We start from the raw sequence: 22,307 nt of genomic DNA on the forward strand, positions 1-22,307 counted from the left end.
ACTTGCGAAAACAGTCTTCGTGTGTACTCCGATTGCAAGGATTTGCTCACATTTTATGATGGAAAAAGCTGGCAGCATCCTCCAGGCCGTGATATTTTTAGATTGGTGGGTGTTTCGTGCTGAAAGATTATTTGAATATTTTGAAGCAGGATCTGCAAGTGTTTATTTTCAGGCCGAGCGTCTTAATTTAATATCCCCAAGATTGCTATGGGGTTTTTACCTTCGGAGAACAGCTCAAAAGAGTTTGTAGTCTGCTTTTCTACCCTGAGATTTTTATAGTTCTTAGACACATTTGATATAATAATAATAATAATAATAATAATAATAATAATAACAACAACAACAACAACAACAACAACAACAACAACAACAACAGAGTTGGAAACCCTACATTACAGTAGTCCCTCACCTATCGCTGGTGTTACGTTCCAGACCTGGCCGCGATAGGTAAAATCCGCGATGGGGAATTTATCGACTGATAGTACTTATTTAAGTATTTATATTGTAATTGTTTGGTAAGTTTTCATTGTTTTAAGTGTTTATAAGCCCTTCCCACACAGTATTTATTTTAGATACAGTATTTAAATACAGTATTTACAATTTTAGATATATTTTTTTTGAAAAACCTGCCGATCGAGTTCGTCGGGCTGTTTAAATCTGCCGATCGGCTTCCTCAGAAACCCGCGAACCAGCAAAGATCCGCGAATGATTTTTCTCATTAATATTTCTTGAAAACCCGCGATGAAGTGAAGCCGCAGTAGGTGAAGCGCGGTATAGCGAGGGACTACTGTACTTCAGACAAATGGTTATGCAACATCTTCTTAAAAACTTCCATTGTTGGAGCATTCACAACTTCTGGAGGCAAGCTGTTCCACTGATTAATTGTTCTAATTGTCAGGAAATTTCTCCTTAATTCTAAGTTGCTTCTCTCGTTGTTTAGTTTCCACCCATTGCTTCTTGTTCTACCCTCAGGTGCTTTGGAGAATTGTTTGACTCCGTCTTCTTTGTGGCAACCCCTGAGATATTGGAACACTGCTATCATGTCTCCCCTGGTCCTTCTTTTCATTAAGCTAGACATATCCAGTTCCTGCAACCGTTCTTCATATGTTTTAGCCTCCAGTCCCCTAATCATCTTTGTTGCTCTTCTCTGCACTCTTTCTAGAGTCTCAACATCCTTTTTGCATTGTGGCGACCTACACTTTCTTAAGAGATAATCTGATATTAGTTATATGCCCACTTCTTCCTCCCAGGTCATGTTACTATCAATAATGGGAAGCAAGTATTAGTTGGAATTGCTGGGACAATGAGGTGGAATCCTGTTTATCTCTATGCTTTGATAGAACAGCTACCAGACGCAATATCTGCTGATGATTCCTTTACCTCTTCCAACTTTTCCTAGACATAAAAAAGCTTTGGTTTTTTAAAAAAAAACTAGTTTCAATAGATGAAAATATCTCTAGGTCAGTGCTGACCTTCCATTGCAAAGCAGGGCTAGCTCCAAAACATTTTCTGTTATTGCTTTCCCAGTGATTAGAAAACATATTTTCATTTATTTTAGCAAGCAAATGTCCTTTTCTCAGAAGAGTGAAATTAGGTCTCCTGCAATATGACTTTTCCCATCCATTATGCGTGTGTGCGTGTGTGTGTGTGTGTGAGTACACCAGGGTGATTCGACACAAAAATATGTAACCCTTCCCTGGTGCAGAACTGAAGGGATTGGATACTGTAGCCTAGAGGTTAATTCTCTTCCTTACAAGGCAAAGGTTGCAGGTTCAAGTCCCAGTGAGGGTATGGCTAGCTGATGAGGCCAAAATAAGGCCGAAATAGATCTATCCTAGTCTCCCTTAATTTTCAAATGCAGCATAAAAATATGTGACATATATATATATATAAACGAATATCTACGAAAACAAATATATATACAGTGTTCCCTCAATTTTTGCGGGGGATGCGTTCCGAGACCGCCCGCAAAAGTCGAATTTCCGCAAAGTAGAGATGCAGAAGTAAATACACTATTTTTGGCTATGAACAGTATCACAAGCCTTCCCGTAACACTTTAAACCCCTAAATTACAATTTCCCATTCCCTTAGCAGCCATTTAGATTGTTACTCACCATGTTTATTTATTAAAGTTTATTAAAAAATATTTATTAAAGGCGGACGAAAGTTTGGCGATGACATATGATGTCATCGGGCGGGAAAAACCGTGGTACAGGGAAAAAACCACAAAGTATTTTTTAATTAATATTTTTGAAAAAACGTGGTATAGACTTTTCGCGAAGTTTGAACCTGCGAAAATTAAGGGAACACTGTATATATATATACGTATATTGCTTCTCTCATTGTATGTTATAGTTGATTATTACCCGGCTGTTGCTGCAGGATTGGAAAGAGAGATTGAAGAGAGGAGCTGATCTCATAATTTCTCAGTAATGGAAGTTTTGTACAGGCCCTCAGAGAAGCCATTTTGGCTCTGTCACCCTTCAGAGATGGATAGTGGGGCTACACAAACATTTATTAAACCAATAACCTCTCAGTTAAATAATGAACAATCTGGACAACAGAGCTGATGCTGCATCTTTTTTTTAATTTTGCTGCTTGAAAGCGACTGCAGAGCCAAGAGGAGAAGGAAGGAGCGATATATTAGAAACAAACAGGGCAAACATCAGTTGCTTAGACTGAGTGGAAACAGTACATTGCAAAGGGAGGAAATTCACAGATGCAAAGCCCGCAATAACTCTTAATAAAATACAATACAGAAAATAGGACTTAAGGATCTCCAAAATACATTATCTTAAGAGTTGGCAATAATACAAAATAAAATTCATTATGTACAAACAATTTCTGCTTTTGGTCTCTGTACAACAATATGAATTTGAGGCACATGTGGACAATTTTCAGAAGTTACAACTAATGGCAAGGATGTCAAGGATACCCACTTGTTGAGAAGTGGTTCTTTATGCTGGTTTCAGATTTTTCAGAGGCGGATACATAGAAAATTGCAGTGTTTGTCCTGGTGGACTTTAATGAAGAATTGGTGGGGAAAATTTCTCTATGTTGACTATTGAAATGGAAAATCATTGCAGAACTATGCTGATCTACCTGTCCCAAATGCATACATGTACATTGTGGGGGTGGGTGGGTGGGTGAGACATCAAGGTGCCCACTATTTTTGGTCCTCTGCATGTTGAGGGGGAATATTTGTAGAAATGGTCAAACAAAATTTCTTAGTCCATACGGAGACTGGTCTTTTATGGCAATCTCATCTTTTAAAGCAGTGTTTCCCAACCTTGGCAACTTGAAGATATCTGGACTTCAACTCCCAGAATTCCCCAGCCAGCAAATGCTGGCTGGGGAATTCTGGGAGTTGAAGTCCAGATATCTTCAAGTTGTCAAGGTTGGGAAACACTGTTTTAAAGGGAACAGCGTAAGATAATGAAGGACCTCACTCAAATGGGTCATTGTTGGACTACTTGAAAGAAAAGCCAAAGTTTAAAAAATGTCAAAGATTGCAATAAATTTTTGAAAAGCTCCTTATTCAGAAGTAAATCTTTAGACTATGTCTCCAGTCATCAAATAAAGGGACTGATTTTATTGTTTATGATTTGTATTCATGAGAAACACTTTTTAGAAGATTATTATTTTTTTCCTTATCTGGACATAAATGTGATATGAAATCTGTTCTTATGTGGGGATGTCATATTTGATCAGCATAAAGTATCTATTTGAAATATCTGGATATTTAATTGTAAAATATACGAATGTGTTAAAAAAAACTAATGGAAAAATCAGAAAAATCAGTAGCTGAACAGGAATGTTTTTGCCGACAATAGAAACAAAAATTATTTGGGAATGATGGAGTTGGCTGGTAGATTTCAATCAAAAGTGAGAATACGTTAGAGGTTGGAGGTGCTATCCCTGATTATGGAAAATGTTGTGAAACCTGACAGAAAGAACAGTATTAATACCAGGGCCTAAGAATGAGTGAATCAGAGGTTAAACTCAAGGCCAGCTTGGAGCTGTCTAGGCAGGACATCTCCTTCCACAGTGCAAGCCTCGTAGAAATAATTCCCATCCAGTTGTATATTATGAGTCTGTCAGTTTAGACCTGCAGTCCAACCCCTCGATCTTGCAATCCTAGTCATGCTTGTTTAGAATTAAGAAGGAGGCTTACTTCTAGACAAGCATGCAAAGGATTGCAACGCCAGCCACATCGCTAGGAAAGGATCCTGCATCCAGATGGACGAGGCCCGGAGAGTTCGCAGCTGCTACAAATATTCAGCTGTGTCACTGGAGGTTCCATCTCTGCAGAAAAGAGTAAAACCAAAACATTAGCCATCTATTTCACCACCTCTAATGACCTCTAATGACCTCTTCTTATCAATCAAAGACCGTTGAGTGCAGCAGTGGGCTATGAGACGGAACGCTAGATTGCGCTCGCCACGGCGGCTTGTATGTGCTAGCAGGTCCAATGCGATTTTGCTTCTGCACCTGTGGAGGTAGCAAAATCGTGCATGGAGCTGCAGGTGCGCCTGTGTTTTGGCATGCGCGGAAGCAAAAAAAAACCTCGGCGAAACATGGGTGCATATAATAATAATAATAATAATAATAATAATAATAATAATAATAATAAATGTATTATCATTGTCAAAAACAACGAATTGTCATTGGCAATAAAAGTCGTGTGACACCCAGAGACCAGTCCCACCATACATAAAAACAGAAAAGGTAAATTTAAAAATAGAATAAAAAATAGAATAAATGTTCCACCCACTACAAATTCCCCACATGCGGCTCCATGTGCGATTTTGCTACCTCCACAGGTGCAGAAGCAAAATCGCACTGGCCCTGCAAGCACTTACAAGCCACGGCGGCGAGTGCAATTTAGCATCCTGGCTCATAGCCCATCACTGGTTGAGTGGATCCTCCCTTAGCACTTAATGGGATTCTCTAGCAGATTGTTGCAGTTCCTCAGAATACCTTGATCCCTCCATTATTTTCAATTGTCCTAGTCTCACATATAGTGTCAGATATTATACTTGCTACAGTCTGTCACAAAATGAATGGCAAAGGTTCTCTTTCAGTGCTAGAGCTGAACATGTGTCTGTAAATAAGTCCTTAGCCCTGACAATGGGGGGAAAAAGGGGATAATTAGCAGGTGATAGGAAGGATGGAGCCTAGCGTTGGCTAGAAATTCCTAAACTGAAGGCCAGTCTAATACATTTATGTCATACAACATATGTACCTTTTGATTTTAACATATTTTTGATAGGCATTGAAAATTGCTCTCTGATAATTGAGGTTTCTTTAGTCCATAAAGCTTCTTTTCCCTGAGATTTTGGGGGCAAATCAGATAATTTATAGTTGGAGAAAAAGAACCACATATTATTTATTCTAGTTTGAGCTTTTGTGGTGCAGAGCTTGCTGTAATGCATGTCCTCAAAGTACCACACAACTCTTTAACTGATTCTGCAACAGATCGATAGTGCCGGAAATTGAGAACGAGAAAGTCCAGCCTGTTCTTTGTCATTAATAGCAGACTGGCTGGCAGAAATCAACAAGGAAGATTTTGATGTAGACTCATAAAAAAACATGCACGACTAGCTGCTGGGAACTGCAATCACTACATTTGTATGCCGCCCCGAGTCTACGGAGAGGGGCGGCATACAAATTTAGATGATGATGATAATAATAATAATAATAATAATAATAATAATAATAATAATAACAACAACAACAACAACAACAACAACAACAACAACAACAAATGCCTAGGCCAGTGATGGTGAATCTTTTTTTCCTTGGGTGCTGAAAGAGCATGCACAATTGGAAAGGGCGAAAGCAACTTCTCCCACCCCTTGGAGGCCAGAAATGGCCTGTTTCCCAAATTCTGGTGGGCCCAGTAGGTTCGTGTTTTGCCAAAGGCTTTCCTGGAGCCCAGTGGCTTTCTGGAAGCCAGAAATGCCCTCCCAGAGCCTCTGTTTCAGCCAAAAATCAGCTGGCTGGCACACACGTGCACGTTGGAGCTGAGCTAGGGCAACGGTTCATGTGCCAGCGGATATGTCTCCACGTGCCACCTGTAGCATCCGTGCCATAGGTTCACCATCATTGGCTTAGGCATAGAAATTGGTTAAAAATGAGACAAATTTATTTTAAGGTCTAGATAGGAATGGAAGTCTTCATACAAGCAATCTTAACTCTGTTTACCTCTCATGGAAGCTTTCCTTGGAATGAGTAAGAGTTGAGCTGGTCTGATTCTGATTTGGACCTGTAACAGGGGTTTTGTTCAGATACTTGACTGTTTCATAGGCAGCCAGGCTACTGTGCACGTCCGCTTGGGGCTGCTTCTCTTCCTCCCCAATTTTTTCGGCTTCCCACTCTTCAGGATGCTCCACGGAAATGAAGGAGCTGTAGGTCTCCTCTAAGGAGCCCCTGTGCTCATCGTAGAACAGCAGGCTCCGTGATTGAACTGCCAAAAAAAGAGAGAGAGTCTCATTAAGCAGCAAAAACATGTTGTCCATTTATTTGCTGTGTCTATATACTAATAAATGTCATTCATTCGATTTCTGCCTGTCATAAAACTATAGAACAATCAAGCTGCCAAATAATTGCCTAAAATATAATACAGTTTGGTTCATTTCTATTTTCTACTAAATTAATATAAGGCTAGCCTATGAGGTTGAAGGGACACAGTGGGCTCAGTGGCTAAGACGCAGAGCTTGTTCATCAAAAGGTGGGCAGTTCAGTATAGTCTGGAGGACAGAAGGGAAAGGGGGGGGCATGATCGAAATATTTAAATATGTCAAAGGGTTAAATAAGGTTCAGGATGGAATCTAATCTAATCTAGTATTTTATTACATTATACCAATCAAATATGGAATTTGTCTATCAGTGACAATGAGCTGGGTACAAAACATGCATCTGCGTCAGATTGAAAAGTTTTATGATAAAAGTCAAATCTGAATTTGACATAATATGCAGGAAATGTGCTGGTTGAGGTTAGAAACTAGAATGCCAAAATTTGAAATATTGAGGAAGAAAGTTTAATTGGACTGTGTGGTCCCAGGAAATGAAATGAAGGAAGATTTTTTCAATTTCTGTCAATCCAATAATAGGATATACATGGATATACATGGACATCACAGGACAGAATATATAGTAATCCATGTACAAGGGAGTGGAAGAATTGAGTTATAACAGCAGATAAGTGGCCAGGGCCTGACTGTAGAAGAGATCATGTTCTGTGATTCATGACTGTGGATGTGAACTGCTCAGGTTCCAGTTCCAAGTCAACCTAAAGTAAAGTAAGTAAAATTGAACTAGACGAAGCACCCCAGTCCAGGATAACAATCTATTAAGGAAAACATCAGGAGTTCCTTTGAAATCCTGAAATTCATTGATAGGGAACCACAGAAACTGTGGAGTCAGATCAATGGAATTGTTAAGGATGAAAAAGAGACTGCTGAAGTCCAAAAAAAAAAATGTAAGAAAGCAAATTGATTATTAGAACAGAAGAAACTGCTAAGAAAAGAAGCCAAAGTCAATAAAGACAAAAATCTCAGGAAGGCCCTTCGTTCTAACCCAGTAATAGCGAACCTTTTCTGGCTGGGGTGCCAAAGAATGTGGGGTATTTTATTTATTATTTTATTTTATTTTATTTTATTTTATTTTATTTTATTTTATTTTATTTTATTTTATTATTTTATTTTATTATTTTATTTTATTATTTTATTTTTTTTATTCTATCTATCTATCTATCTATCTATCTATCTATCTATCTATCTATCTATCTATCTATCTATCTATCTATCTATCTATCTATCTAGTCCAATACACAATAATACACAATGAAGGTTATAGAGGATATAGTAGAGAAGAAATACGAGATATAGGAGAGACTACAGGACAGGGGACGGAAGGCACTCTAATGCGTTTATGTACGCCCCTTACTGACCTCTTAGGAATCTGGAGAGGTCAACCGTGGATAGTCTAAGGATAAAATGTTGGGGGTTAGGGGATGATACTACAGAGTCCAGTAATGAATTCCACGCTTCAACAACCCGAAGCCAGTGGTTTGCCGATGGGAAGAGGTCTGTCTAAGGACAAATACTAAAGAAAAGAGGCTTAATAGAATGTGAAAACAATCATAAATGTCTTTAAACAAAACAATGCTGAGGATCATTCAGTGCAGATAAGAATTATACATGGAAATGGAATTTCCAGAAATTCAAGCTGGCTTTAGAAAAGACCAGGGAACAAAGGGCATTATTGCTAATGCAGGTTGAATGATTGAGAACACAAAAACATTAAGAAGAAATTAATATATGCTTCATTGCAGCGGTGGGTTGCTCCCAGTTTGGCCCAGTTCTGTGAACCTGTAGCAGCGGAAACAGGAGGCTCCGCCCACGCGCCGGGTATGCTTCTGCGCATGTGCAGAATTTTTTTTTAATTGGCCAAGTATGATATAAGGAATTTGTCTTGGTGCATATGCTCACAGTGTACATTTTGCATGAACCCGTAGCAATGGGATTTAGAACCCACTGCGGCTTCATTGTATATCGAAAGGCCTTCAACTGTGTCAACTATGTTAAGAACTGGAATGTGGTTTGGAAAGTCTGAAATATGGAAAACATTTTATGATCTTGTACAAAACTTGTACTCTTCCCTGTATGGCCAAACAGACTAGTTAAGTGTTGACAGAGGAGTAAGACAAAGTTATGTACAGTGTTCCCTCGATTTTCGCAGGTTCGAACTTCGCAAAAAGTCTATACCACAGTTTTTCAAAAATATTAATTAAAAAATACTTCACGGTTTTCCCCCCTATACCACAGTTTTTCAAAAATATTAATTAAAAAATACTTAACGGTTTCCCCCCCATACCACGGTTTTTCCCGCCCGATGACGTCATATGTCATCACCAAACTTTCGTCCACCTTTAATAAATATTTTTTTAATAAACTTTAATAAATAAACTTGGTGAGTAATAATCTAAATGGTTGCTAAGGAAATTGGAAATTGCAGTTTAGGGATTTAAAGTGTTAAGGGAAGGCTTGTGATACTTTTCATAGCCAAAAATAGTGTATTTACTTCCGCATCTCTACTTCGCGGAAATTCGACTTTCGCAGGCGGTCTCGGAACGCATCCCCCGTGAAAATTGAGGGAATACAGTACTCCCTTTTTATTTATTCAGACTACATACCAAATATATTGTATATGGAGGGAAACTGAATTGGAAGAAAATTACAAAGTTTAAAATTGGAGGAATAAATATCAATAACCTGTGTGATAAAGCTATTCTGCAATACACTCAATGAATAGAAATCATGACCGAGGTAAAACGTGGCTGCTAATTGGTATAGGTTTGCACTGGAAAATCTGTACAAGATGTCAGTTACCTGTCAGACACAATTTAAAACACTGGTGTTGATCTTTAAAACCCTAAAGAGCTTAAGATGGTATCTGTGCATATCATTTCTGTCTTACAAATCTACTGAGGTGCTTACATCATCAGAAGAAGTCCTCTGAAGATGACCTAGCTGCCAGAATTTGGCTGTTTGTTATATGGGACGAGGCTTTCTCTTGTGTAACTTCCAAGCCACGAAAGGTTCTCCCTGGGGCAGTGGCTGCTTTCATACTCCCGTTATTTACAGAAACAGTAAGAATACATCATTTAACTATTTGTTTTAATTGTTAATCTGCCAACTTTAACTCTACTGATTTTAGCATCCTGCATTTTTATTAATTGGTGGAAATACTACTTCTAATAGTAAGAGTACTACTACTAGCAGTAAGTAGAAAAGAAGATATGAATTTATTAATAAATAAATTTTATTTATTAATAAATAAAACAAGGTAATTAACAAGGTGAATTAATGATTTTGCAACCAAAACCTCTGAAGGCTAAGTTACCTCAAAATCTTATTATCTCAGTACTGGACAAATTGCAACCTGTTGGACAGAGGTAGCTCAGGATTTACATCTTTCCATTGCTCCCTGAAATCAAACTGCTGGAATTTAGAGCACAATGGCACTCAGTGCCAAAAAGGTTAGCCATCACTGCTCTACTCCCTCTTAATAGTATTGCTGGGCCACCAAGTGTCCATAGAAGTTAGAAGAGCAGAGGGTCCACAACTCAAACTTCCTCACTTTACTTGTCCCTGCAATACCTTGATATATCTCTGTGGATAAAACTAACCACGATAGGGTCATCCCTGGAAAAGAAGGATCATTAAGTATTAAAAGAAGCATTAAAGAAGCTTTTGGTAATGAGGGAAAAGTTCACATTTGACTCACTTTTACTTGTTGTGTAAATGTCTGGCGTCGGAGCTGCTTTTACTGTTTGTGATGTTGTTGAGAATTCTGGGAGACATGGCATCATGGAGCCCAAAACCAGAACAAAGCACAGAACCAGGACCTATGGGGGAAAACACATAGCAGAAATATTCAGTGCACTGATTGAAGAAAAAGGATATCTGAAGAGATGAACAGTAAATCTGTTCTGAAGAGATAAACAGTTCTGCCGCACGAATCCCAGTGACCAATTAGGTCCCACAGAGTTGGCCTTCTCCGGGTCCCGTCAACTAAACAATGTCATCTGGCGAGACCCAGGGGAAGAGCCTTCTCTGTGGTGGCCCCGATCCTCTGGAATCAACTCCCCCCAGAGATTAGAACTGCCCCCAGTCTCCTTGCCTTTTGAAAGCTTCTGAAGACCCACCTATGTCGCCAGGCATGGGGAAATTAATATACCCCTAGCTACTATGGTTATGTATGGATTGTTAGGTTGTGTGATTGTTATTTTTCTAATGAGGGTTTTAAATTGTTTTTAATATTAGATTTATACATGTTGTATTGTTGTTGTGAGCCGCTCCGAGTCCTCGGAGAGGGGCGGCATACAAATCTAAATAATAATAATAATAATAATAATAATAATAATAATAATAATATTTATTTATTTATTTATTTATTTATTGGATTTGTATGCCGCCCCTCTCCAGAGACGACTTATTATTATTATTATTATTATTATTATTATTATTATTATTATGTCAGTACAACACAGCAAACGAGATCACTGCTGGATTTCGTATTTCATCACCAGTCGGGTGCTTCCCAAGCACCTAGGACTGTGTGATGTTGCAGCGAATTATGTTTGCCGATCCCAGTAAAACGGCCTTTTGCAATTGACAAATGGAGATTTTGTCAATTCCAATGGTTTTCAAATGTCCGCTGAGATCCTTTGGCACTGCGCCCAGCATGCCAAGTACCACTGGGACCACTTTCACTGGCTTATGCCAGAGTCGTTGCAGCTCAATTTTTAGATCTTCGTATTTCACTGATTTCTCTAGCTGCTTCTCCTCAATTCTGCTGTCTTATTACTACTACTATTACTATTACTATTATTATTATTATTATTATTATTATTATTATTATTATTATTATTATAATAATTATTATTATAATTATTATTATAAAGAGAAGAACTGGAAACCATCAAAACAACTTTGTAATGGAGAAGTAACTATATCAAGGAATACCCAGTCTTACTTTTCTCTATTGAACCATAAAGCTTATGAGTGATTCCTGTGGGAAAGATGAGCTATAGATGTAATAAATGAAATATATTTAGGAAAATCAATAGATTTCCAGTTTATGGATAAACTTTTTAACATTTAGATATGTGTGTTTACAAGAATTGAAGAACAGATTTAAATTTGTAATCATTCCAGTCAGTCACTGGGAAGTTTTATTTATTTATTTGTATATCACATTTAAAAACTATCCATCTCCTTCATAGAGCAACTCGAAATTAGTGGCAAATATATTTGTAGGCTTTTCAAAATGATATCAGGCTTCTAAGAACCCTGGTCAGCATATATTTTGTAATCGAGAAGTAATTATATATCTATTGAGCCATAAAGCTTTATGAGTGATTCCTGTGGGAAAGATATTTTTCACCCAGCCCTATATCTTCATGCTATAGGTCAGAGTTCAGGAATAGTTCACATTGAGCCTGCCACTGAGTAGGAACTAAACTTTGCATCATTTGTTTCACACTACACACCCATCTTTAGGTAAGAATAGGATAAATAACATTAAAGACCCACTGAAACCATATTCTTTTTCTACCTCTATAATTGATATTCTCTCCCCAACAAGTGATATAGGGATGAAGAAAGTTTTACATCTAAATCTACTTAATTTTTGCCTATCAGGAAGAAGTTATTCATAGGTCCAAAACTTTAGCAGAAAAAGGAGAAAACTTTAAAGTTGAAAGAAAGAAAGAAAAAGAGAGAGAGAGAGAGAGAGAGAGAGAGAGAGAGAGAGAGAAAGAAAGAAAGAAAGAGGGGAATTTGGGCTCAATTCATCGAATAATAAGCTTTTATTTGGTCACTATGAATCTGCAGCACAGAGAATGCATATCTAAAACTGCCATTATTTTCACCACAATGGAACAAAAGTAAATTATATTTTAATCTTATTCAACTTTCATTTAAAATTGATATTAAAAAATGTACCATTATGGGGTTTTTTTACGATGAATTTTCTTGTGACAGCTATAAAATGGATGTCAGCTATTGCTATTTTTATACCAGAAGTAAGAGCCCATTAACATTCATTAGAAAAATTCCTGGGTTTGGAGTGGGAAGCCAGGACGATGAACCACACATTTAGCTGATGATTACAGGAAGGAACATTACTCATTCTATGAAGCTTGCAATCTAAATCTTATGCTGTGGATTCAGCGTATGCAGAAATACCATAATTCAAGCTGCACTTGGTGATTAGAAAATAAATATATAAATTTTTCCTGACACAATAGTTAACAAAACCTTATTCAAAGTTATGACTAGAGGCAGGGGAAGCAAGCTGATCAGGGCACTATCATCTAAGCAAGTATGCTCAAAGTATTCATCCCTACTGGTCTTATACTGCAAAAGTGACTCTACCATACTAAGAGCAATTTCACACTGCAGTCTATGTTGCTTGCCTCATGTAATATCCTGGTTGCTTTTTGACCGAGACTGAAATGATGCTTAGTCCAAATTGCAGCCATTTTGCACCTGCCCAGAGTCCTATTGGAGTTGGGCGGCATATAAATGTAATAAATGAATGAATGAATGAATGAATGAATAAATAAATAAATGTAATAGATAGATAGATAGATAGATAGATAGATAGATAGATAGATAGATAGATAGATAGGATGGACGGACGGACGGACGGACGGACGGACGGATGGACGGACGGACAGGATGGATGGATGGATGGATGGATAGATAGATAGATAGATGTGTTACTTCTTCAAGGTAATCCAAACACAAGAAGCACAACCTTCAGTACTAATTCTATCTTTATTGTACAAATGTATTAACAGAATCTTGCAGATCTGAAAGTACCTCTCCCGTCCCTTATTTCCATTCTCTTGAAAATTAGAGAGGGTCCCTTCTGATATGTTTTCCCTAACTTTAGTCCTTTGGGTTTGAATGTCATTTATTATTTCCTTGCCTATAGCTTTTCCTCCTGTCTTCCAAGGTCATTCCCACATACCATTATCCTCAAGCCAAGACTTGATTGCAGAACATTCCCTTGTTTTTTGTTTCCCCCTCCCCACCATCCATACAGGGAAGACAACCTGATAGGTTGGCTGACTCCTGAGTAGAATGATCTATTAATGCTATTCCAGCCGCTTCGCTGGGAGCGCTATCAGCGAAGGGGCTGTGAGAGGGCCTTCCAGGGACTGTTGCTCATAATCTCCTGGGCCTTTCCTGATGTGTGTACATAGATGCCTTTACCACCAGCCCTTTCCCACATTATGTCCACGGACACTAACTCAGACCCTTTCTATGCTTTTCCCCCACTTCAGATACCAATATTTATAACTTTGGGATTATAAAAATTAGTCACTATTAGCTAGCAGAGATCAAAATCTAAAAGCTTAGGAAGGAATGGCCACTCGGGCACCAAGAGCTATTGGAAGAGCATAATAGATATAGTAGCCAACCAGAGTGGAGATTGTTACAACAACAATAATATAACAACAACAACAACAACAACAGAGTTGGAAGGGACCTTGGAGGTCTTCTAGTTCAACTACCTGCTTAGGCAAGAAACCCTATAACACTTCACACAAATGGTTATCCAACATTTTCTTAAAAACTTCCAGTGTTGAAAAATTCACAACTTCTGGAGTAAGTTGTTCCACTGATTAATTGTTCAGGAAATTTATCCTAAGTTCTAAGTTACTTCGCTCCTTGTTTAGTTTCCACCCAATGCTTCTTGTTCTACTCCCAGGCGCTTTGGAGAATAGTTTGACTCCGTCTTCTTTGTGGCAACCCTTGAGATATTAGAACACTGCTCTCATGACTCCCCTAGTCCTTCTTTTCCTTAAAAGAGGCATAACCAGTTCCAGCCTCCAGTCCTCTAATCATCTTTGTTGCTTTTCTCTTTACTCTTTCTAAAGTCTCAACATCATTTTTACATCGTGGCGACCAAAACTGAATGCAGTATTCCAAGTGTGGCCTTACCAAGGCATTGTAAAGTGGTATTAACATTTCACGTGCTTATATCAATGCAGCTTAGAACTGGGCTGGCTTTTTTAACAGCTGGTGTACACAGCTGGCTCATATTTAAATGGTTGTCCACTAGGACTCCAAGATCCCTTGCACAATTACTTCTATTGAGCAAGGTACCACATATACTGTACCTGTGCATTTTGCTTTTCTTGCCTAAATATAGAACCTTACTGTTTTCACGATTGAAATTCATTTTGTTAGATAGCGCCCAATGTTCAAGTCCATTAAGATTCTTCTGTATCTTGAGCCTATCATCGGGATAGTTTGGTGCCAGTTTGGTGTCATCTGCAAATTTGATGAGTTCCCCATCCATCCTCTCATCCAAGTCATTGGTGAAGATGTTGAAGAGCACTGGGCCTAAAAGAGAGCCTTGGGGGTGCTCCATTGCATGCTTCCCTTCAAATAGGTGCAGTTCCATTGAGAACTACATGTTGAGTGTGGTTGGTCAGCCAGTTTTGAATCCCTCGGGTATGTTGTGGTTAGCTCTGGCCCAGCTCCTGCTCCAAGGACTGTGGAGGTGGATGTGGGAGAAACATCCAAATGTCACAGGCCTGTTTTGCTGCCGACAGAGTTAGCCAGTGAATTATCCTCTGAAGAAGGAAGTGTCAGTGACATGGATGAGGGGGGCTTGGCAGACAGCCCAGGAAGAAGCCAATCTTCCTTATCTTCGTTAGATTCAGATGAGGAAACAATGATAGACCCACGCATGCGTAGAACTATGCATAGGAGAGAACAGCTTCAAAAGTATTACAGAAGATAATTGAGTCCACCTGTGTTTGGGTGGGGTTCAAGTAATTAGGGCTGCTGTTAAATTGGCAGTGTGCCAGCCTCGCAGTGTGGAAGATTATCTGATCATACTTGTTTGGACCCTCACTTGCTGTTTCATGATTGTGCTCAGCACTCTGTTTGGATTTCAGGACTTTGGGATATAAATCATTGTGAGTTTTACAACCTCTGAAAAACAGTAGCTGTGACGAATTTCACAGTTACTGGTTTATTGCCTGGATTTCTTTCTTGCCTTCGTTATCTTACAGTATTCAAGTGTGCATTGTTTGTACAAGAAATCCCTTTGAATTTAAAAAGGGAGTTTTTCTGCTCTTTTGTTTGGATAAAGAAACTTTAATTGCATTCTCCCATGTGTGTGTCTGCTTTGGCTATTTTTCCCTTTAATTGAAGGCTTGTGTCATAAGCTGGCTGAACAGGGTGGTGTTTTTATCTATCCCACATTTTTTTCTATTTTATCTCGTAGTAGGCAGGGGTGGGCTACTGCCCAGATGGAGGGGAACGCAGTGGGGTAGCGAAAATGGAGCTCCACCTCAGAGCACCCAATTTGCACTGAAAGATGCTCAAAGAAAATGCATAAACCATGGCCACAGTGTGGTAGTAAAATTTTTGGTAGCCCTTCACTGGTAGTAGGTTATAGTCTACTTTATCAAATGCCTTACTGAACTCCAAGTACTAGAATGGAATAAACTTTCAGAGACCATCTACTTGGAAGGACTTTAGATTTTCAGATCAGAAAACAGTTGATTTGATTTGAAGCTGGAAATATTTTCTGCCTTCAGAAAGTAATAAACATCCTTTCCTGCAATGGGTGAAACAGCAATTGGGTAATCTGTCCTTAACTTTGCAAAATTTCAAAGCGAAGATCACTCTGAATGGGAAATACCGTGTTTCCCCGAAAGTAAGACAGTGTCTTACTTTCTTTTTACCCCCAAAAGCCCCACTACGTCTTACTTTCGGGGTATCTCTTACATTGGAAAAAAATTAAAAGGGTCGCGTTCCCGAAGGCATCTCCCCAGAGTCCAAAAGGGCAGCCGCGGGACAGGAGGCTCGTGAGCCCTTTTCCAAGTTCAACCTCAGGACTCCAAGCGGCATGCACGCGTGGAGCCACAGACGCGTGTCGGGGAAGCGTGTGTCTGGAGGGGAGGAGCCGCTCTGCGCAGTTGGGCAGTCCCACCTGCCTGCCGGAAAGGAGGCGGGCGAAGGAGGGCGCAGTTCCGGCCGCTCACCTCGGAGCTGGTCGGCCTCGCTGGCCACTTGCAGCCGAGCCTCAGCAGGACTCGGTTGCTGGGACGAGCGCCTTTGCTGCAAGCCGCCGCCCGCTCGGCTCGCTTCGGACCAACGCCGTCCTTCGCTTTGCCAAGCCGGGGAAGAGGCAGTGGCGCCGCGGCGAGGCGAAGGCGAGGGGCGCGCGGGGAGCTTGGAAGCGACGTCATCGGGCTCCCCCCGGCAATACCCCCGTGTTTCCCCGAAAGTAAGACATATGTCTTACTTTCGGGGTACGGCTTATATTAGCCGACCCCCCTGAAACCCCCGATACGTCTTACAATCATGGGTGTCTTACTATCGGGGAAACAGGGTAATATCCCCACAAAGGAAATTTTTAAGAGGATACTCTGTAGACCTTACCATCAGGCATGTTCCTGTCTGTGTAGAGACCATTTTGTATGGCCTGGAAACCTTCCCTGCAACCAGAGATTGTAGCTTTTGTAACTGCTGCAGAAGAGTCCTAGGAAATTAATTAAAAAAATAATAATAACTTTTTCATCGTCAGAAGAAAACGGTTACAAAATTAAGAGCTCTAAAAATAGCAGGTTTATGTTCTTCTATAAGAAAATACATGATTTATTTCTTTAATAGATTTATATGTCACAAAAATGACTTTAGAAGACTGTTTTGTAATAACAGTCTTGTGTAAGCCGCTCTGAGACCAGTAGAGAAGGGCGGCCTAGAAATACTTACATACATGCATACAAACAATAAACAAACAAACAGTAATTAAAACAGTCCAAATATCCCAAATGAGCAATTAAGACAATAACCTATATACCATAGCTAAAAACCATATATTATATATTTATTATTGAAGAAGGGAAAGTCCCTGGGTTACAGCCATTCATTTAGCAATTGTTCAAATTGACAAAGTTGCAGCATTGCAGTGTCCCTGCAGTCATGTGACCACTTGGAAACCAGCTTGCAATTATGAAAGTTGCAGCATCCTGTGGTCACCTGATTGCTAATTATGGTCTTCCCTGCCATTTCCAAATTTGATGGGAAAGCTGGTAGGAGGTTACTAGTTGCTCCAACAAGTTACACCCATTTCCACTGGGTTTTTTTTTTTGTTCCCAAGGCACCCCTGAGCAGCAAGGGGATGCTGTACTCCATAACACCTCCACCCACAATTTCTACTGCCTGCCCATCGCAGTGATTTGCATGTAGCTCTCGCCAACCCCCTATAGGTCTTGCTTGCCAGACTATTTGCCTTCAGTCCCTCTTAAGATGCTGTGATAATAAAAGAAATAATAAAGCAAGAGATAGAAAAAACTCCGGAATTTTACTTATTAGGTATAACTAAACAGAAATATTAGAAATATATTTTACATCTAGTCATTCATATAATGACAGCAGCCAAGATAGTATACACGCAAAATTGGAAGGGGGAAGATATTCCCAAAGAGGAGGAAGTTATTAAGAAAATATTAGACTGCGCTGAAATGGATATGATGACAAGACGGTTAAATAACCAAGAAGAATCTGAATTTTATGTGATTTGGAATAAAGTGTATACATGGATAGATAAAAAGAAGAATTAAAAAATGCACAATAGTAGTATGGTTAGGACTTAATTTTTGTGTTTATATTTTGCTTATATATGAAGTTTATGTTTTTTTTATAATAAGGTAACATAAATCTCTTCTTTTCACTTAAAGTAATAGGTTGACTTAACATATTAATAATGTATTCTTTTTTCTGTATTGCAATTTGACTTCTTGAATAAGTGGAGTATTTGCAACCCCAATTTTATGTTAAGTGTGTGTTTGTATGTTTGTCAATTTTAAGAAAATCAATAAAGTTTATTTAAAAAAAAGATGCTGTGATCACATGAGATCCTCACTTAATGACCTGCATGGTCTTAATTTAACAACAGCAACTGGAATTGCTGGGATTGCCATCACTAAGTGGTGCAGTTGCGCACCATTGTGGTTTATGGCCATATCTCTCAGCCACATAAATTCTAGTCTGTACTGTGCTTTTGTTGTAAAGGAATCCTACTAATAATTCACATAGATAGCCTACATCTCTCTTATGGTCCTTTTGAGTTAATGTTAATACCTGGTTTTATTCCTAAAGTGGGATTAGAACTCAAGGCCCCTAGTTTTTAGCTTGGTGCCTTAACCACCACTTCAAATTGGCTCAACTAGATTAGGATTTTGCATTCCAAAATGGGGTAATCCACACACTAGATACAAATACTCAATATTAGGTCACTGTTTAAAAATTATTTTATTTTATTATTTATTGGATTTGTATGCCGCCCCTCTCTGGAGACTCGGGGCGGCTAACAGCAATAATAAGACAGCATATAACAATAATCCAATACTAAAAACAATTTAAAAAACCCATTATAATAAAAACCAGACATACAATGCATAAAATTGTAAAGGCCTAGGGGGAAAGGGTATCTCAATTCCCCCATGCCTGGCGGCAAAGGTGGGTTTTAAGTAGCTTACGAGGGTGGGGGCAATTCTAATCTCTGGGGGGAGTTGGTTCCAGAGGGCCGGGGCCATCACAGAGAAGGCTCTTCCCCTGGGTCCCTGATAGTGATAGTCAGCAATATAGTTGACAAATTATGTCTTCTATATAACAAATAAATATATGTACATAGGGGAAAAAAATTAATTAATGATAAGCAAATAACCTATCTATGTATATATATATAACACCACTGAACTGAATGTGTTTCATGTGTTGTTTAAGTTTATATGCTCATTTGTCTGTCCATTTTCTTTTTTCCTTTTCTTTTTTCTTTATATGTTGTTCGTTTCAATTGTTTTTCTTTTCTTTCTATTTTTATATGTAGAAACTTAATAAATATTATTTTTTTAAAAAATAGGGCAATCTGATAATTCTTCTAATAATAAATCATGGAATATATTAAGTTGAACTGAATTTGTGTCTGAAAAGCTGGATACAGTTTCAGAAGAACTGCACTGGCCTTGCAAATAATACTCTTAAGGGGAAGAAAAAGTACAGGAGACAAAAATTTGGGATTCTGAATACAGCAGAGTCCAAAATTGATGGGAGAATGAGAGAAGAGTCATTACTTGCCCAGTAGATGGCAGTCATCGGCTGTCAATAAACCTACTAAAAAGTACAGAACCTTTGAAAAACAGAATGTGCTTCATGCTTCCAGAATTCTAAAATGCTCTCTGTATAAAGTAGGACTAGAACCCGCTGCTGAGCATAAGAGAAAAGCATCTGTTAGAGCCACTGAATTGAGGGAAGAAAGCGCAAATGGAGTGGAAAAGCTCAAGCACAAATCAAGATTATTTGAGGGGGCAGATTCTGAATAAAAAAGTCAAGAGTGCACCTAAAATGGTATCCATTGCACATTAAACAAAAACAGATTCCTATATTGTTCAATCTACTGAGAGCATTTATTTGGCCACTGAATTCAAATAATAAATGGATAGGAACTCTGAGCAATGAGCAAAAATACCAAAATCAAAATTCAACAGTGCTAGCTAAAAACAATTAATTTCCAAAGACTTAAATTGATTACACTCTTTCAGATAGGAACACTCATCATCCTGACACAAACACCTGAAGAAGCCAAGATTTTACTGCAGGTCTCCAAGGGTAGCATCACATAGGGTAAAAGTAAAGATTAAAGCTTTCCCCTGTCCAGTTCGACTGGAAGGGGCAGTGCTCATCTTCATTTCTTAGCCAAGGGACCCAGTGTTGTCTGTAGACATTTTCTGTGGTCCTGTGGCCAGTATGACTATATGCCAAGGCACACAGAAGGCTGTTACTTTCTCACTGAAGTGGTACTTGTTTATCTACTCACATTTACATGCTTTCGAACTGCAAGGTGGGTAGGAGTTGGGGCCAGTAGCAATAGCAATAGTATTTAGACTTATATACCACTTCATAGTGCTTTTACAGTCCTCTCTAAGTGGTTTACAGAATCAGCATATTTCTCCCAACAATCTGGGTCCTCATTTTACCCACGTCGGAAGGATAGAAGGCTGAGTCAATCTTGAGTCGGTGATGAGATTTGAACTGCTGAACTACAGCTTGCAGTTAGCCAAAGTAGCCTGCAGTGCTGCAGTCTAACCACTGCGCCACCAAGTAACAAGAGTACTTCCCAAGTAACAAGAGCTCTTCCCATCGCGCAGTGCCTGGGTCTCCAAACTGGGCTATCAGCTTTCCAGCTGACAAGCTCAGCATCTTTAAACCACTGAGTCGTCGCATGCATCCCCCACACATTACAATATCAAGCTGGGAACGTCTACACTTTGAGTGACAGAGAGCAGAGCTTACCAGTCCAGAAACAGGTACAATTGGTGCACAAGATAGAATTCTGCAAATATCACCTCTGAAGCAGGAGTTGTGAATCTAGGAGGACTCCCAAATTGTGTTATACAGTACTCCCAAATGAAACTCTATCACATAGAAACATAGAAGACTGATGGCAGAAAAAGACCTCATGATCCATCGAGTCTGCCCTTATACTATTTTTTGTATTTTATCTTAGGATGGATCTATGTTTATCCCAGGCATGTTTAAATTCAGTTACTGTGGATTTACCAACCACGTCTGCTGGAAGTTTGTTCCAAGGATCTACTACTCTTTCAGTAAAATCCTCCACGGGCACCTATTGTCAGTAGGGCATTGTATAGATGTTTTTCTGTATTTTATAAGCTATTACTTTGTTTATTTTTTACCTTTCATTGGCAGTTAAAAACAATTCTGAGGGGATCATGGCATCAGACCATAATATCTCCGGGACTGCCTTCTGCAGCACAAATCCCAGCGACCGATTAGATCCCACAGAGTTTGCCTTCTCCGGGTCCCGTCGACAAAACAATGTCATTTGGTGGGTCCCAGGGGAAGAGCCTTCTCTGTGGCGGCCCCAACTCTCTGGAACCAGCTGCCCCCCAGAGATTAGAACTGCCCCCACCCTCCTTGCCTTCCGTAAACTCCTTAAAACCCACCTTTGCCGCCAGGCATGGGGGAATTGAGATATCTCCCCCGGGCCTATACAATTTATGTATGGTATGTTTGTATGTATGTTTGATTAATAATGGGAAATTTTAAATGTTTTTTTAGTTATTATATTTGTTATGAATTGTTCTATTGCTGTTGTGAGCCGCCCCGAGTCTACGGAGAGGGGCGGCATACAAATCTAATAAATAAATAAATAAATCTTGCTGTTTCCTCTCATTTTTACATGAAGCAGATATTTCAGTTCCCTGCATGTCTTTTAGTCCAACAAATTCCTTGGGATGAGATGTTGTTATGTAGGACACTGTGCCTATGCAAGCAAAGACCAAGTCTAGGGGAGCTAAACTACATAGATTTCTCCTCTCCAGTCATTATGATCTATAAATTGGATTGGAAGGGCAAAAACAGTGACCAGTGAGAGACCCCCGTTGGGTTAGAAAAGATGACAAATTTATAATCTCTTGATTATAAATTAATCTCTTGATTAAGATTCAACTCCTGGCAGCTAGATGGTCCCATCGATGTTATTTTTGTGGCAACACAAGTTCTTTGCCATTACCTTCTTCTGAAATGTTTTTCAGCTTCCAATCTTGTCTATAGACCTTTGTGATCTCTCATCTAAGTACTAATCAGTTCTGATCCCACTTAGCTTTTTCAAACTTGCCGAGCTTGACTAGATGCTGTCATCTGCAGTGACTTATCTTATGCTAATATTCATCTCCC

General features: G+C 39.1%; 1 protein-coding gene across 3 annotated transcripts in view; it reads right to left on the reverse strand.

The window, feature by feature from the left end:
- Nucleotides 1-3,641: 3,641 nt before the first annotated feature.
- Nucleotides 3,642-22,307, reverse strand: part of CREB3L1 (cAMP responsive element binding protein 3 like 1) — a 236,034-nt gene continuing 217,368 nt past the window's right edge. For all 3 annotated transcript variants that reach the window (XM_070760498.1, XM_070760490.1, XM_070760507.1), the window contains exons 9-12: nt 16,986-17,085; nt 10,294-10,414; nt 6,208-6,469; nt 3,642-4,305 (exon numbers count right to left, since the gene is read on the reverse strand). In XM_070760498.1, coding sequence (XP_070616599.1) covers nt 4,269-4,305; nt 6,208-6,469; nt 10,294-10,414; nt 16,986-17,085 — 520 coding nt within the window. In that variant the 3' untranslated portion in view covers nt 3,642-4,268. The remainder of the gene's footprint in view (nt 4,306-6,207; nt 6,470-10,293; nt 10,415-16,985; nt 17,086-22,307) is intronic.

Source organism: Erythrolamprus reginae, chromosome 1, assembly GCF_031021105.1.
Source record: "Erythrolamprus reginae isolate rEryReg1 chromosome 1, rEryReg1.hap1, whole genome shotgun sequence".
In the NCBI taxonomy this organism is placed as follows: Eukaryota; Metazoa; Chordata; class Lepidosauria; order Squamata; family Dipsadidae; genus Erythrolamprus; species Erythrolamprus reginae.